The sequence below is a fragment of the Pelophylax lessonae genome, assembly GCF_965119305.1.
Source record: "Pelophylax lessonae genome assembly, chromosome: 7".
Lineage (NCBI taxonomy): Eukaryota > Metazoa > Chordata > Amphibia > Anura > Ranidae > Pelophylax > Pelophylax lessonae.
In genome coordinates, this window is record NC_138774.1 from 228,852,234 (window position 1) to 228,865,417 (window position 13,184).

General features: G+C 43.7%; 1 protein-coding gene across 1 annotated transcript in view; it reads left to right on the forward strand.

Annotated features, from left to right (window-relative positions):
- The window catches only part of APEX2 (apurinic/apyrimidinic endodeoxyribonuclease 2), a 226,327-nt gene that overhangs the window by 165,704 nt on the left and 47,439 nt on the right, over window positions 1-13,184 (forward strand). The window contains exons 7-10 of the mRNA XM_082264617.1: window positions 676-803; window positions 3,716-3,884; window positions 9,113-9,252; window positions 10,747-10,936. Coding sequence (XP_082120743.1) covers window positions 676-803; window positions 3,716-3,884; window positions 9,113-9,252; window positions 10,747-10,936 — 627 coding nt within the window. The remainder of the gene's footprint in view (window positions 1-675; window positions 804-3,715; window positions 3,885-9,112; window positions 9,253-10,746; window positions 10,937-13,184) is intronic.

Below are 13,184 nucleotides of genomic sequence, written 5' to 3' on the forward strand. Positions count from 1 at the left end.
TTTTCCATAGCTCTTGCTCTGTCTCTCAGTATCTTTTATGTGTTTAAATGAGTTTCTATTGTTTTAAAAGTGTGTTTTAAAGACCTTAAAATGCTTTTACACGTACAGTGACAGTAAAATAAACATGCCTACAATGCATTTTAATAGGGTTTTTCTATTTCACGGATTTTCACTTTTCGCGGCTGGGTCCAAAACGTAACCCCCGCAATGGAGGGGGGTTTACTGTACTCCCCCTTGCCCTACCTCTCCTATTTCAATCCTCTCTCCCTCCTCTTTTCCAATTCTTCTTCATGCACTCCCTTCCCCCTCCTCCTTCCTTTTCTCCCTTCCCACTATCCCCCCCCCTATACTATCTAACATTTACCCAATTTACTAATAAAAGTCTGTGTAATACTGCCCACGTCATTGTTGGAGAGATTCTCCTCACTTCCTGTCCTGGTGACCGAAGAGGAAGTGAAGGGAAATTGCTCCAATAGAGACACAGACAGCAAAATAAACCTGGCAGAAGTCCTGGGGTTGTCCTTGTGGTGGTCACAGTGTTTTAATATTTCTCAGGATACAAAGGGATTTTTCTCCTTTAGCACAGTTGCATTATTTGCTGGATTAGATTGGGAGTGCACTGACTGAGCAGACTTGATGCCTGGAATCTTTGCTGAATTATTCTGTATTTTGTAGGTTTCTTTACACGATATTGAAAACATCTGGAAGCTGTGTGACCGCCTGAAGAAAATGACCAAAGAGCAGAAAGAACCGAAAAGTAAACCGAAGAAGGTGAAAAAGCCGAAAAAAGAGACGGAGTCAGTGTGAGTAGAAAATATTATATGGATAGTGGGAGGCAGTGGGTTCCATGTAGGGTAAGAGTCACAAGGGAGCAATTCAGGGCCCTTTTTATTTCTTTTTTGCTGGTCTAACAGATTAGATGGAAAGAAAATAAGTAAAATGTCTTCTCTCCCTTCTGCATATATTTGCCCTCCATTGCTGTCCCCCGCCACTCTTTCCAGCTGCATGGAGCAGAGAGAGAGAGGATTTTTCAACCAGGGTGCCGCAGCAAAAGGACATGTAGCCCTTTACAGTCAGATCATGAAAGGGTTACTTTAACATCTGTGTACAGAGAGGAAGGAGAGAGTACAGCAGCTCCTCTGTGCTGTAATCAGCAAAACTAAAAGCTGTGCAAGCCACCCACCCACGTCCTGCCAACCGATGATGTCGACAGGTCAGGCGACTTGCACAGTTTTGCGGCACGAGTACAAGATAACAGCGCAGAGGAGGAGAGAGCCAGGAGGAGGTGCGGGTGTGCGGTCCCACATGAAAGGTAACCCTTTCATAACCTGACTGTATAGGGCAGTGGTCTTCAAACTGCGGCCTAGGGGCTAGATGTGGCCCTTAGCTTGCCTTTATCTGGCCCTTGGGACATTATTCCCCCACTGATAGAAGAGACACTATTTTGCCACTTTATACCAACAATAGGGTACCATTTCTCCCATTGTCACTAAGGCCCCATACACACGTGCAGATTATCTGCAGACTTACCAAAACCATATAATATGAGGTCAAACCTAAACACTTTCAATTTGTATGCAATCCGGCAGGCCCTTGCACTACATAGAAAAGGTAAGTCTGCAGATAATCTGCACGTGTGTATGGGGCATAAGGCCCCTTTTACACTTGTGCGACTTGTCATGCGATTTGGGACTGCAAAATCGCATGACAAGTCCTCCATTATTTCCAATGAGCCCCATTCATATCTGTGCGACTTGAAGTCGCACCGACTGCAAAGTAGTGCCTGCACTACTTTTGGCAGGATTTTGGTGCATTTTGAGGAAAAGACATTATAAGTCCAGTCAAACTCGCATCAAAATTGCTCCAAAAGTCGCTGCAAAATCTCGGTTAAATCATGCAACTTTGAAGTCGCACAAGTGTGTAAGGGGCCTAAAACAAACGATGGGGCACTATTCCTCCACCTAATACCAAATGTGATGTTTACTCCCACTGATGCCAGGAAAATTTCCACTCCCCTCGGCCCCCCTGAAGTCTGAAGGACAAACAATGGCCCTTTGTTTAGAAAGTTTGGAGACCCCTGGTATAGGGCTTCATTACCTTCCCCTATCTCCTCTCCAGGCTGCTCATGTCCCATGGGTGGGGGCAGTAATATAACCCTGCACAAATTCCCCAGCTCCCCTTCAGGCAAGGGATGGAGGGATTTGTTCTAGCAGGGGGGGTTTTGGGGGGGGGAGGAGGGATTAAAGTGTACAGACTGCTTAGCTCTGCCTTACAAACTACATTTTGGTGCTTTTTCACAGTGCGGGAATATGTATGAAATCAAGCGTTTTCCCACACCGCACAAACATGCGCTGCCTTTTGCAGATGCCTAGGGGGCCGTGAATTTCTAATGGCACCCCCACACATCCACCAATTTTATGTGCATTTGCGCCCACTAAAACGCATGGTTCCTCAGTACCATGCATTTTGGTGGGTTGCAATTTAAAAATCATTTCAGCACCTTTTTTTTGCATGTTTCATGATCATAGAGCAGCCTATTAAAAAATGCAACACATGGGAATACACAAAACGCCCGCGCTCAGACGCACTTCCTTGTGTGAATGAGCCCTCAGACTGGTGTGCCCCAGGATTGTGTGCATTCTAAAGGGTGTCTTGATTGAAAAGAGGTTGAAAAACACTGATCTAGAACATCTGGGTATGAGGATTGCGTGACTCTCTCATCTTCTTCCCATAATGCAATTCTGGGTGCCATAACAGCCAATTAGCTCTGTGTAAGCTCCAGCCAAAATGCCATGGAGCTTCCACAGGGGCATGTACATGTTGCTGTAGGGTTGGAAAGTATTAGCTGTGGGGAGGGGGCTTGTGAAGTGATAATAAAGGTTTGGTCTTACCTGCAGTACAGTGGTTTTGCGCAGAGCAACCCCAATCCTTCTTTTCTAGGATTCCCTGCCTGCGTCCTGGCCCCTCCCTACTGCCAAGTGTACCCACAGCAAGCAGCTTGTTGCTGCTCTGTGTGTCCATTAACACACAGAGGCGGGGCTCGTCCCTGCCCCCCCTCTCTCTCCTCTTTGGCTCACTCGCTGTGATTGACACTGTTTTAGCCAATGAGGAGGGAGAGTCCTGGGAGAACTGAGGCTCTCATGCACATCGCTGAATCACAGTGGGGCTCAGGTAACTATTAGGGGTGCTGCACACATAGAATGCATGAGGGTAAAAAACCTTGAGCCTTTAGAACCACTTTAAAGCTGTGGCTTTGCATTGTATGGGCAAATCAGGGGTCCCCTTCCCACAGCTGAGGTTACTCAGGGGCGGGGATGTTCATGATCTAATATGATCACATGGCAATATTAGGTCAATGATGTCACAAGCATCCCCGCCCCTGAGTAATCTCATCTGCAGCAAAGGGAATCTCTGTGGCCTGAGAATGACGCTTCCTTCTTGTTTTGGACCCAGACAGAGGTTCGAACAAACACAAGCTGATCCCTACTTGTGGCAGCTCATAATAGCGTGCCAGTAGCAATCTCTGATGCTGCAAGAAAACACCAAAGCTTTGAAGTCAGAACATCCCAGGCTGTAACAGGGATCAGCGGATGCAGGAATTATACACCTTATACCTGAAAGCAGCTACTTATTTGTAATATAGTCACTTTTTGTATTTGAAACATTTTGTGTATCTGGGAAATATTGTCATTTTTGCTATTGCTACTTCTTGCAGTGCTGAGGCGAAAAGCCTGGAAGAGGTGCCCGGAGCTGAGAGCTATGTTGCTGGAGAAATCGCAGGCAGTTTGTTCCCCAAGAAATCTACCCAGAGTTCAACAGCCCTGTCCTCCCTCTTCGATACCAAGGTCTCCACTGTACAGCCGCTATATGTTCCCGTTGTACTGGTGAGTTGCCACAATGTTTACATTAAACTGATCAGCTCCGGAGGTTTTACCCCCTTCAGGACCAGGACATTTTTTGCTATTTAGCACTGTACTATAACTGGCAACTGCTCAGTTATGCAACTCCCCAAATGAAATGTATAATAATTAATGTACCCAAACTAAATTTATATTCATTTTTTTTACACAAATAGAGCTTTCTTTTGGTGGTATTTGATCACTAATGTTTTTTTTTTTTGTTATTTTTTGCGATATAAACAAAAAAAGACTGTCATTTTTAAAAGCAGACAATATTTTCTTCTTTCTGTTATAAAACATATCCAATAAAACCATATTTCTTCATAAATTTAGGCCAGAATGTATTCTGCTACATATCTTTGGTAAAAAATAAATCCCAATTAGTTTATATGAATTGGTTTTTGTGAATGTTATGACATCTACAAATAGAGTTGCACTGATACTGGCTTTTTATCCAATACTTTCGGTCAAGTACCGATACCTTTGCGGTGTGATTTGAGCCCATACAGAATTAATTGCCTCAAATCACACAGCAAAGAATCGCATGTGATTTGAACAGGAATGCGGTGTCATGTGTATCCTGTCCAAATCGCATGCCATTCCCGCACTGCTCCTTTGTGAGCCCGGGCTGAAATCACTATGACAAGCTGTCATAAACTATGGCAGGGTTGCCCAGTGTTTTGAAGAGCAAGGGCCACTTTAGCGACTATGTAACTGGTTGCGGGCAACAATGAGCAGAGCGCGCGGATGACAGGTCTGTGTCTGCTCTGCATATGCAGAGTGGACATGGACACAGCCCACTCTATTGGCCCTCAGGCAGTAAGGGACGGATCCCTTTCTGTTTTTTCAGCGGATTTTGTTGGAAATGTAAATGGACACAAGTTTACACCCGTTTACATCTGCTGCTCTATAGAGGTAAATGTTGGGTCTGATTGAGTCCGCCTAAAAAAACGGCAGGCGGACTCGATTGGACCGTTCATGTGAAAGGGGCCTAAGGCTGCTTTCACATTGATGCTGTGCAGTTTACCTGCACCGTGCACCTGTTGCTTTCCTGTAGATTACCTGCACTTTGCCAAATAATTCTATTATATCCTGCATGTATAGTGCACTTTCTGAAAGCACATCAGAACTCTTCCAGTCAGGAGTGTTGGTGCACTTTTCGAAAGCACACCAAACCTGAAGGTAATAACAGAAGTCTATGACTCAGTGCAGGTAACCCACAGATACACTGCACTGCACCTGCTAATCAGTTTGAAAGAAGCCCAATGGAGCTAGTGTACCAGTGTAGAGAACAGATATGGCCATTGCTGTTTGATTTCAGGTAAAAACTGACTTTAATCTTCACGTCTTCCTCAGGATTCCCACAGGTATCGCTGACTGCTGCTGTCCCCCATGCGGGTATGGCTGGCAGATGCTGCTGTCCCCAAGGAGGGTATGGGCTGGCAGCTGCTGCTGTCCCCCATGCAGGTATGGGCTGGCAGCTGCTGCTGTCCCCAAGGAGGGTATGGCTGGCAGCTGCTGCTGTCCCCAAGGAGGGTATGGCTGGCAGCTGCTGCTGTCCCCAAGGAGGGTATGGCTGGCGGCTGCTGCTGTCCCCGAGGAGGGTATGGCTGGCGGCTGCTGCTGTCCCCGAGGAGGGTATGGCTGGCGGCTGCTGCTGGCTGTCTCCCAGGGCAGGTATGGTTTGGCAGGTACTGCTGGTGGGTATCCCTTGCTGCTGCTGCCCAAGGCGGAGTGCATCATGTCGCCTGGGACAGGAGTCGGCGCTATACAGGAAACATTGGCTCTGCTCTATACTGCAGCCGCTTGCTTCCTCCAGCACCGGCCTTATTCAAACAGATGCTCGGGATGCCAAGTTGGGAACCTGCAACCTGGGCTTGCCGACCTGCTATCCTAAAGCAACAGATGGCAAGCCACAACAGAGAGCGCAATGGGCCAGCGGTTGGGCACCCCTGCACTTTTTGTTTTAACATACTGTTGCCAGTGCAGTACAGCGTCATCCTATGACTGATATGGTGGTGATACTAACTGGTGACAGTATGTTAGAAAAAATAGTAATAATATTAATTTTCTTGCATTTTTTTTTTGAACATTTTATTTTTTACATGCTCTCCTCAGAGTAGTTCAGTGTCACCATAGTAACGCTGGACTACTCTAGGGGGTAGATCAGGGATTATTTTTGTATTGCTATTACAATGATAAAAATTGAAACAGCAATGTTTTGAACTGTTACATTCATGACAGCTGTGATTACTAGTGATCAGTGATTATCTACAGCTAATCACGATACAGGGTGCTGTAATTGGCTCAGGTACCGTGTGATAGCTGTGGGCAAATCATAGCATCTGTCTGCAGGAAACAGCTGTTGTAAATTAAATTCATTCATAACCGCTTTGGCGGCCGGGTTTCAACATACTGCTCGCCCCGTACCCGGAACAGGCTGAATCATGATTTAGCCTGCTCGTGCTGACCGCCCCCAGTAAATGTACTGTGCGCAGTTAGCAAGTGGTTAAACTGATCACTGGACACCACACATTTCATGGAGCAATTATTTTCTCAATAACCACAGAGTATATGAATCCACTTTGTGCACACCAAATGCCTTTGCAAACCCAGGTAAAAGTAGCAGTGACATCATCACTGAGCTGCACAAACTCTGATGAAGGGGAACTTCCGAAACCCCTAAAACGTGTCCGCTATATTTTATCTGAAATGTCACTTACAGCACGCCGTCCTCTACTGGCAAAGAATTTTGAAACCTACTTCAGATATGTCTGGGTTTGTGGCACACAATCTGATCAGCGCACTCAGCAGTATTTGACTTGCTGTCATCCCTTGCTTGTGGAGAAAAGCCTAACATTTTTTGGGAGTCCTTATTCTCCTTATGTTTGTTCGGTCTGTTTTAAAGCAGTAGGTTCCCTTTAGAGCTGATTCACAGGCTGCACATGCTCACCTTCCTTTCCAACCAACATTTCATCTGGCTGCTGAGAGTGAAGAAAGGAAGTCCTGTGTAAGCTCAGGACTTGAGTCTCACCCCACCCTCCGTATAGCACTCGGCTAACCACTAAGCACCAGCATGGTCAGTTGGGGGGATGTTGGGTGAGTGACATAACTATAGGTACCCTGGGTATGTCACTTTGCTTATGTTGGGGGAGCAAAGGAAAGGCATGCGCTGCTGACCACTATGAGGCTTGACCTGTTGCTTTGCCCTACGTTTGTACAGCACAGGTTTACTTTAACCACCTTTAGTCTGGACACTTTTACCCCCTTCCTACCCAGGCCAATTTTCAGCTTTCAGTGCTGTTACACTTTGAAATGACAATTACTTTCATGTACCCAAATTACATTTTTACCATTTTCTGAGACAGAGTTTTCATTTGGTGGTATTTATTCACCATTTTTTTTCTTTTTTTTTTTACATCGAAGAAATACCAAAAAATAAAATAAAAACACATTTCTTCATTTCTGTTATGAAATGTATGCAAATAAATAATCCTTCATAAATTTGGGCCTAAATGTATTCTGCTACATTACTTCGGTAAAAAAAATTACCCAAATTAGTGTATATTATTTAGTCTGTAGGAAAGTTATAGAATCTACAAACTATGGTATTTATCTGAAAATCAATAAATCCTGATGTACTGACGGCCTATCTCATTTCTTGAGGCCCTTAAAATGCCAGGACAGTACAAATATCCCCCAAAAGACCCCTTTTTTAAGAAGGTAGACAGTCCAAGGTAATTTGTAAGAGGCATGGCGAGTTTTTTCAAAAGGTAATTCATAAGAGGCATGGCGAGTTTTTTCAAAATGTCATTTTTTTTGTCATAATTTTTTGGAAACAAAAAAAAAATAACATTTTTTTCATTAATGTATAAATATATATATATATAATAATATATATATATATATATATATATATATATATATATATATATATATATATATATATATATATTTTTTTTTTACATACGGTCACCAGTGCAGTACTGCGTCGTCATATGGTGTGGTGGTCATCAGGGAAACTGACTGGTGACAGTATGTAAAAATAAATGAAAAAATCAGTGCGGTGTTACCATAGTGACACTGTACTACTCTGGGAAAGTGATCACGATTTTTTTTTACACTAGAAATGCTTGTAGCAGTGGTTCACTGTTCTAAGAAATCATTTTTTTTAATGGCATACATTCATTGCCTTTATGTGCAATTGTGATAGCAGGGATTGGCCACAGTTTTTGCATGGTACAGATGCACTGTGATTGGCCCTGTCGGTACCATGTGATCATTTTGACACGTGATTGGTAACAGTGATCACATGGTACCGGGGCCGACATGGTACATTGAGCTGTCATCTGCTGTATCCACCGGACACAACAGGTGACAGATTAAGCTACTGCGCAGCTTGAGTGCCTGGAGGACATCATATGACATCCATCCAGGATTAGAAAGCTCCCGTCCGACCGTCATTTGCCTATAAATTGGGCGGGAGGTAGTTAAAGAATCCGATCACACAAAGCAGATTATTTTACTTTTTGTTATATATTGAAAATGTAAAAGGAACCCCCAAGGGACAGAAATATGGAAGCTGCCATTGCGGATTTGTTTTTAAAAGTGCACACTTGAGGGTTGTCCATATTTTGTGCTGACACGTTCCGCTCAGTACATGTGATATTTACTGGGATAACTCTCCTTTTAAGTCTACAGACTGGCATACCTCTTGCAGCCACTATAAGGGAGTCTAATTCTTCCTATAGGTTTTTTTTTTTCTTTGATTTTATATTCCATGGAACATAACAGGGTCCATTTATAAAACATTCATTGCATGAATGTCAGAAGCGTGCGTGCAAGTTGAATTGTCCCCTATTTTCTAAGGGATTTAAGCCTGTATTGTCTGCTTAATCTAGTGACCAAAATGCAATATTGATCCTTGAGATATTGCAGAAAACTATACCTCATTTTGGCCACTAGATGAAGCTGACAATAGAAAAAATAAGGCAAATTTCATTCAACTTGCACAAATACTTCTGAAATTTGTACAACAAATGTTTTAGAAATAGATCCCAAAGAGTCGGGGCACCAAAAAAAAAAGGTGGGAGCACCACTTGTTCAATGTGGACAGGGGGAGACATTAATAAGAATGAAATCTATCAAGCCTTTATGAATGATTGGTTGTTCCTGGCTTTTAAATGATAGCATCATTTGAATTGCTTCCACAGACTAAAACAAAAAGAAAACTTCCTGAAACAGAAGAGCCAAAAGAAAACAAAACGACATCCACCTCTCATCAGACCCCGGAGAAAGAAACGAAAAAGCCGAAGAAGGAGTTGACCATAGCAGAAAAGAAACTGGCACACAGGTATTATTCATTCAGATTATTGGAAATCCACTGATGATGTGTAATACAAAATAATCATTTTGCTTGCTTGTTGTGTTTTTGGATTCAGTGTGGGTAGGAAAACATTGTGGGCTTGCAGTAGGACACGATTGTTACTGATTGTGGTTATATTTGTGGCCCCTCCCCAAACAGGTTATGATATATTTGCTGGAAACTCTTTTATTGTTTAGAATTCAAATTTTTGCCCTGTTTAAAATGCAATGCCCCCCCCCCCCCCCCCCCAAAAAAATGGCAACCATATTGAGAGACTCTATTGGACCCATGGGGCACTGTTTCCCTCTCTGGTTTGGTGCACTCAGGATGGACAGGTGCAGTGTTCAGCCCGATGCAGGAACAAAGGGACAAAAGTCCAGAACTCATGTCTTCTGCATTCCAGACCTTTGTCCCTGAACATACAGGGCCCTAAACGCCTGTTCCATGCAGTACAGTGTTGAGCCCGCAGCCTGCCATAGACTTTGAGAGTCTGCCTGCAGTGGGGCTGAGCGCTGCTCTGTCCCTCCCAGGCACACTAGAATGTCGGGAGGGTCTTACTGCAGTTGGACGTCCTTGTGTACAAAGGGCCCTAAAGTTTCCAAAAAGTTTGGGACCCATGGTAAACTTATTACCTTTCGGTGGATTGTGTTCACTCTCTATTGACTATTTAAAGTAGTTGTAACCCTTACATATACCCAATGAAGTGACTGGCCTCCAGTGATACACAGAAATTAAAAAAATCCTCCTACATAAATTGTACCTGTTTATCTGCAGTCATTTGTTCCATATATCTTTGTAAATCTCACAGATAAAAAGGATTTTTTCAGACTCACAAAGCAGAGCTCTTAGAGCTGATTGGGGGGAAGGGACACACCCCCTTCACACCGCACACAGGAACAGAGCTGAGGCTGTCAATCACCGGCTGTGTGCTGGAGCTCCCTCCCCTGTCACCTTTTTTCTCTTGGTGTCAGAAATGGCATTTGGTGCTCTGGATTAAGACAAGTACACACAATAGAGGGGTATGCTTTGTTTATATTTCATGTATTAGGTTAACAACCACTAAAACACACACACACTAGGTAAAATATTTCCTGAATGTTCCAGGAATTTAGAGGGGTTTCTTCACCCCCTCCAACCCTTGGCCTGCACTTTTCTTTACCTCCTTTTTATCTTTACTTCATTTCTTGCCCTAAGATCCACACACTTCTATACTTATCAAGATGACAATGATATGGCAGTTAGGTCGCCCCCAACAAGGTATTGATTAATATGTGAAATGACCAATGAGGCCATATTGTGTCTTTGCGTAGTATTGTTCCTGGTCTCTCTGACTCTGCCCTTGGCCAACATCCGGTTTCCTGCTTCAATAGTGATCATTGCATTCAACTATTGTTGTATAACGTCTCTAGACTTCATTAAAAACATGTAATGAAATTAAATTAAAATTCGTCCACACCCTTGATAGTTTCTCTTTTATTGCAGGGAAAGCTCTCTGGCAAATGCAGATGAAGATGAAAAAACGAGAAACGCTCAAGCAAAGCAGGGCAAGAAGAGCACAGACGATGAGGAGCTGCCACTGCACATCAAAAAGAGACAAATCAAGGCCGTAGAAAAGGTGAAAAACAAGAGAACGATCTTTGTCGGGAACCTGCCTGTGTCCTGCACTAAACAGGTAACATGCTATACACAATATAACCCTGTACCCATGCATATTAACCATTGCATACCATGAGTCCTGTGATGATGTATTTGGTACAGACAACACTAGAGGTCTTCAGCTGCCTTGCAAAGATGATGTCTGGGCTGCTGGGGTGTTGCTGTACCTTTATGGAGGAAAGCGTTACCTACTGGTAACCCTCTCTCAGGCTGTGCATTGCTATACATGTCTCGTAATAAAGGACTCAAATAATTTAAGAGTTAAGCTGGCCATAGATTGATCAAAGTTTAGGCCGGTTCAGTAGGAACTGGCTGAATTTTGATTCATGTATGGTTGTTTCTGCTTGGCAGAAGTCAAACAGTTGACTACTGTCAGAGGGGACTCTTGAAAACCTTTGTCAATCAGCGGCTTGCAGCCAATCTGCTTTAGCCACTGATCTGTGTATTCTGACAGCAGAGGAGTCCCAATGTCAGAATACAATGGCAAAGCGGGACGGATTAGGACATTAGTGAAGTGCATATATACATTGGGGTTTGCAAGTGGTTTATCAGGATTATGGTTAAAGAGATCACCCATAACCCCGGTATCCTTTTTTGCAGCCGGCGGCTGACTTTCTTATGAACCGCTGGAACGGTTTCCAAAGTGGCAGGAGGGGATGTCCCTCCCACCACTCGCCAGTATTTCCTGGATTTACCATTTCCCGCGAGAAACAATCCGACGGTGTGGCCAGCTGCTCCCATAGGCGATCAAGAGTTAATTGCATTTGTAACCCTAAAAAAAAATTTATAGCCTCTTCCTTTAAATCATGCTAAACAGTTGCAACGTCTGTACTGCAGCTTCTTGGGTCCCTGCAATTAAAATTCTTCCGACTGCTGGTGTAACCACTCATTAGCTGCTGTAGTTGCCAAATCGTTGTCCCTTTTAGGTGTTTTTTGGGATTGGGGAACAGATGATAGTCAGAAGAAGCCAGGTCAGGTGGATGGGGCATCACTTAAATGCCTAAGGTGGTCAGTTTTGCCATTGTTTCACCTGCAGTGTGTTACGAGGCGTTGTCATGCAAAAGGATGACACCTGAACTTCGTCAATAAAGCACAGTAATATGTTGTATTGATGGTTGAACCCTTTCGGAGGTAGTCCACCAGCATAACTCTCTTCTTATCCTAAAAAACTGTTGCCATTTGCTTCTGCACTGACCTTTGCACACTGAACTTCTTTGGCCTGGGGGAGCGACTGTGCCTCCATTCCTTAGACTGTTCCTTTGTCTCAGGATCCGTAGATCCATGTCTCATCACCAGTTTTTCCAGGAAATCTGACTATTTCATTGCAAAATGTTCCAAAACAGCCACCAATGTCCCCAGATGTTTCCTCTTTTGTTTGGTTGTCAAAAGTTTTGACACTTGCCACTTTGCTGCAAGCTTTCTCATTTCCAAGTCGTTGTGGATAATGGCACCAACTCTCTCATGTGATATTCCCTGATATGTAGCAATACTTTTGGCTGATATTCGGCGGTTCTCCATGATTGTCATGGATGGCTTTCTTATTTGCAGGCACAGAGACAGAAACAGGCCTTCCACTGGGTTTCTCACTTTCAACACCGAAATGGTCAGTTTTAAAATTGACAACCCAGCGTTTAACTGTTGCATATGAAAGGCCACTGTCACCCAAAGTTTGTGACATTTCATCATGGATCTGCTTCGTGCTTTTCCCTTGGAGAAACAGGAACTTTATTATGGTTCTATGCTCTTCCACGTTGAATTTTTTTGGAGGTGCTGCCATGTTCACTTTGGACCTAAAAAAGAAAGATAAGTTAAAATCATAGGTAGTTGATTTTTGCACCATTGAATATTTGACCAATGGGCCAGTACACCCTGTAATTTACAGCTTCCTAGCTCAATTTTTTCTAGGTAAGGCTCAATACTTATTAGCACCCCCCTCGTATACCTGGCTGATCCTGCCTGTTCCTGTGTCCCCCTTGTCTCTGCTGACCATGGTAATCATGGCTGCTCAGCCCTGATACCATGGTCAGTTTACATACCTCGGTCATCACACTGTCTCTCCTCTCTGTTCTGTCTCTCCCTCTCCCCCTCCCTCCCTGCCTGTCAGTTCCGATGCCTCCTCCCCCGCCCCTCCCTTCCTATTGCTCTTCCCTGTGGCTTGCAAATATTATTAAACAGTAACTTACATCCCCTCTTTTTTCAAGATCTAATGTAGTAGGTGTCCCTTTTTTTTTTTTTTTAATTCTAACCCTAAATTCCATATCTCC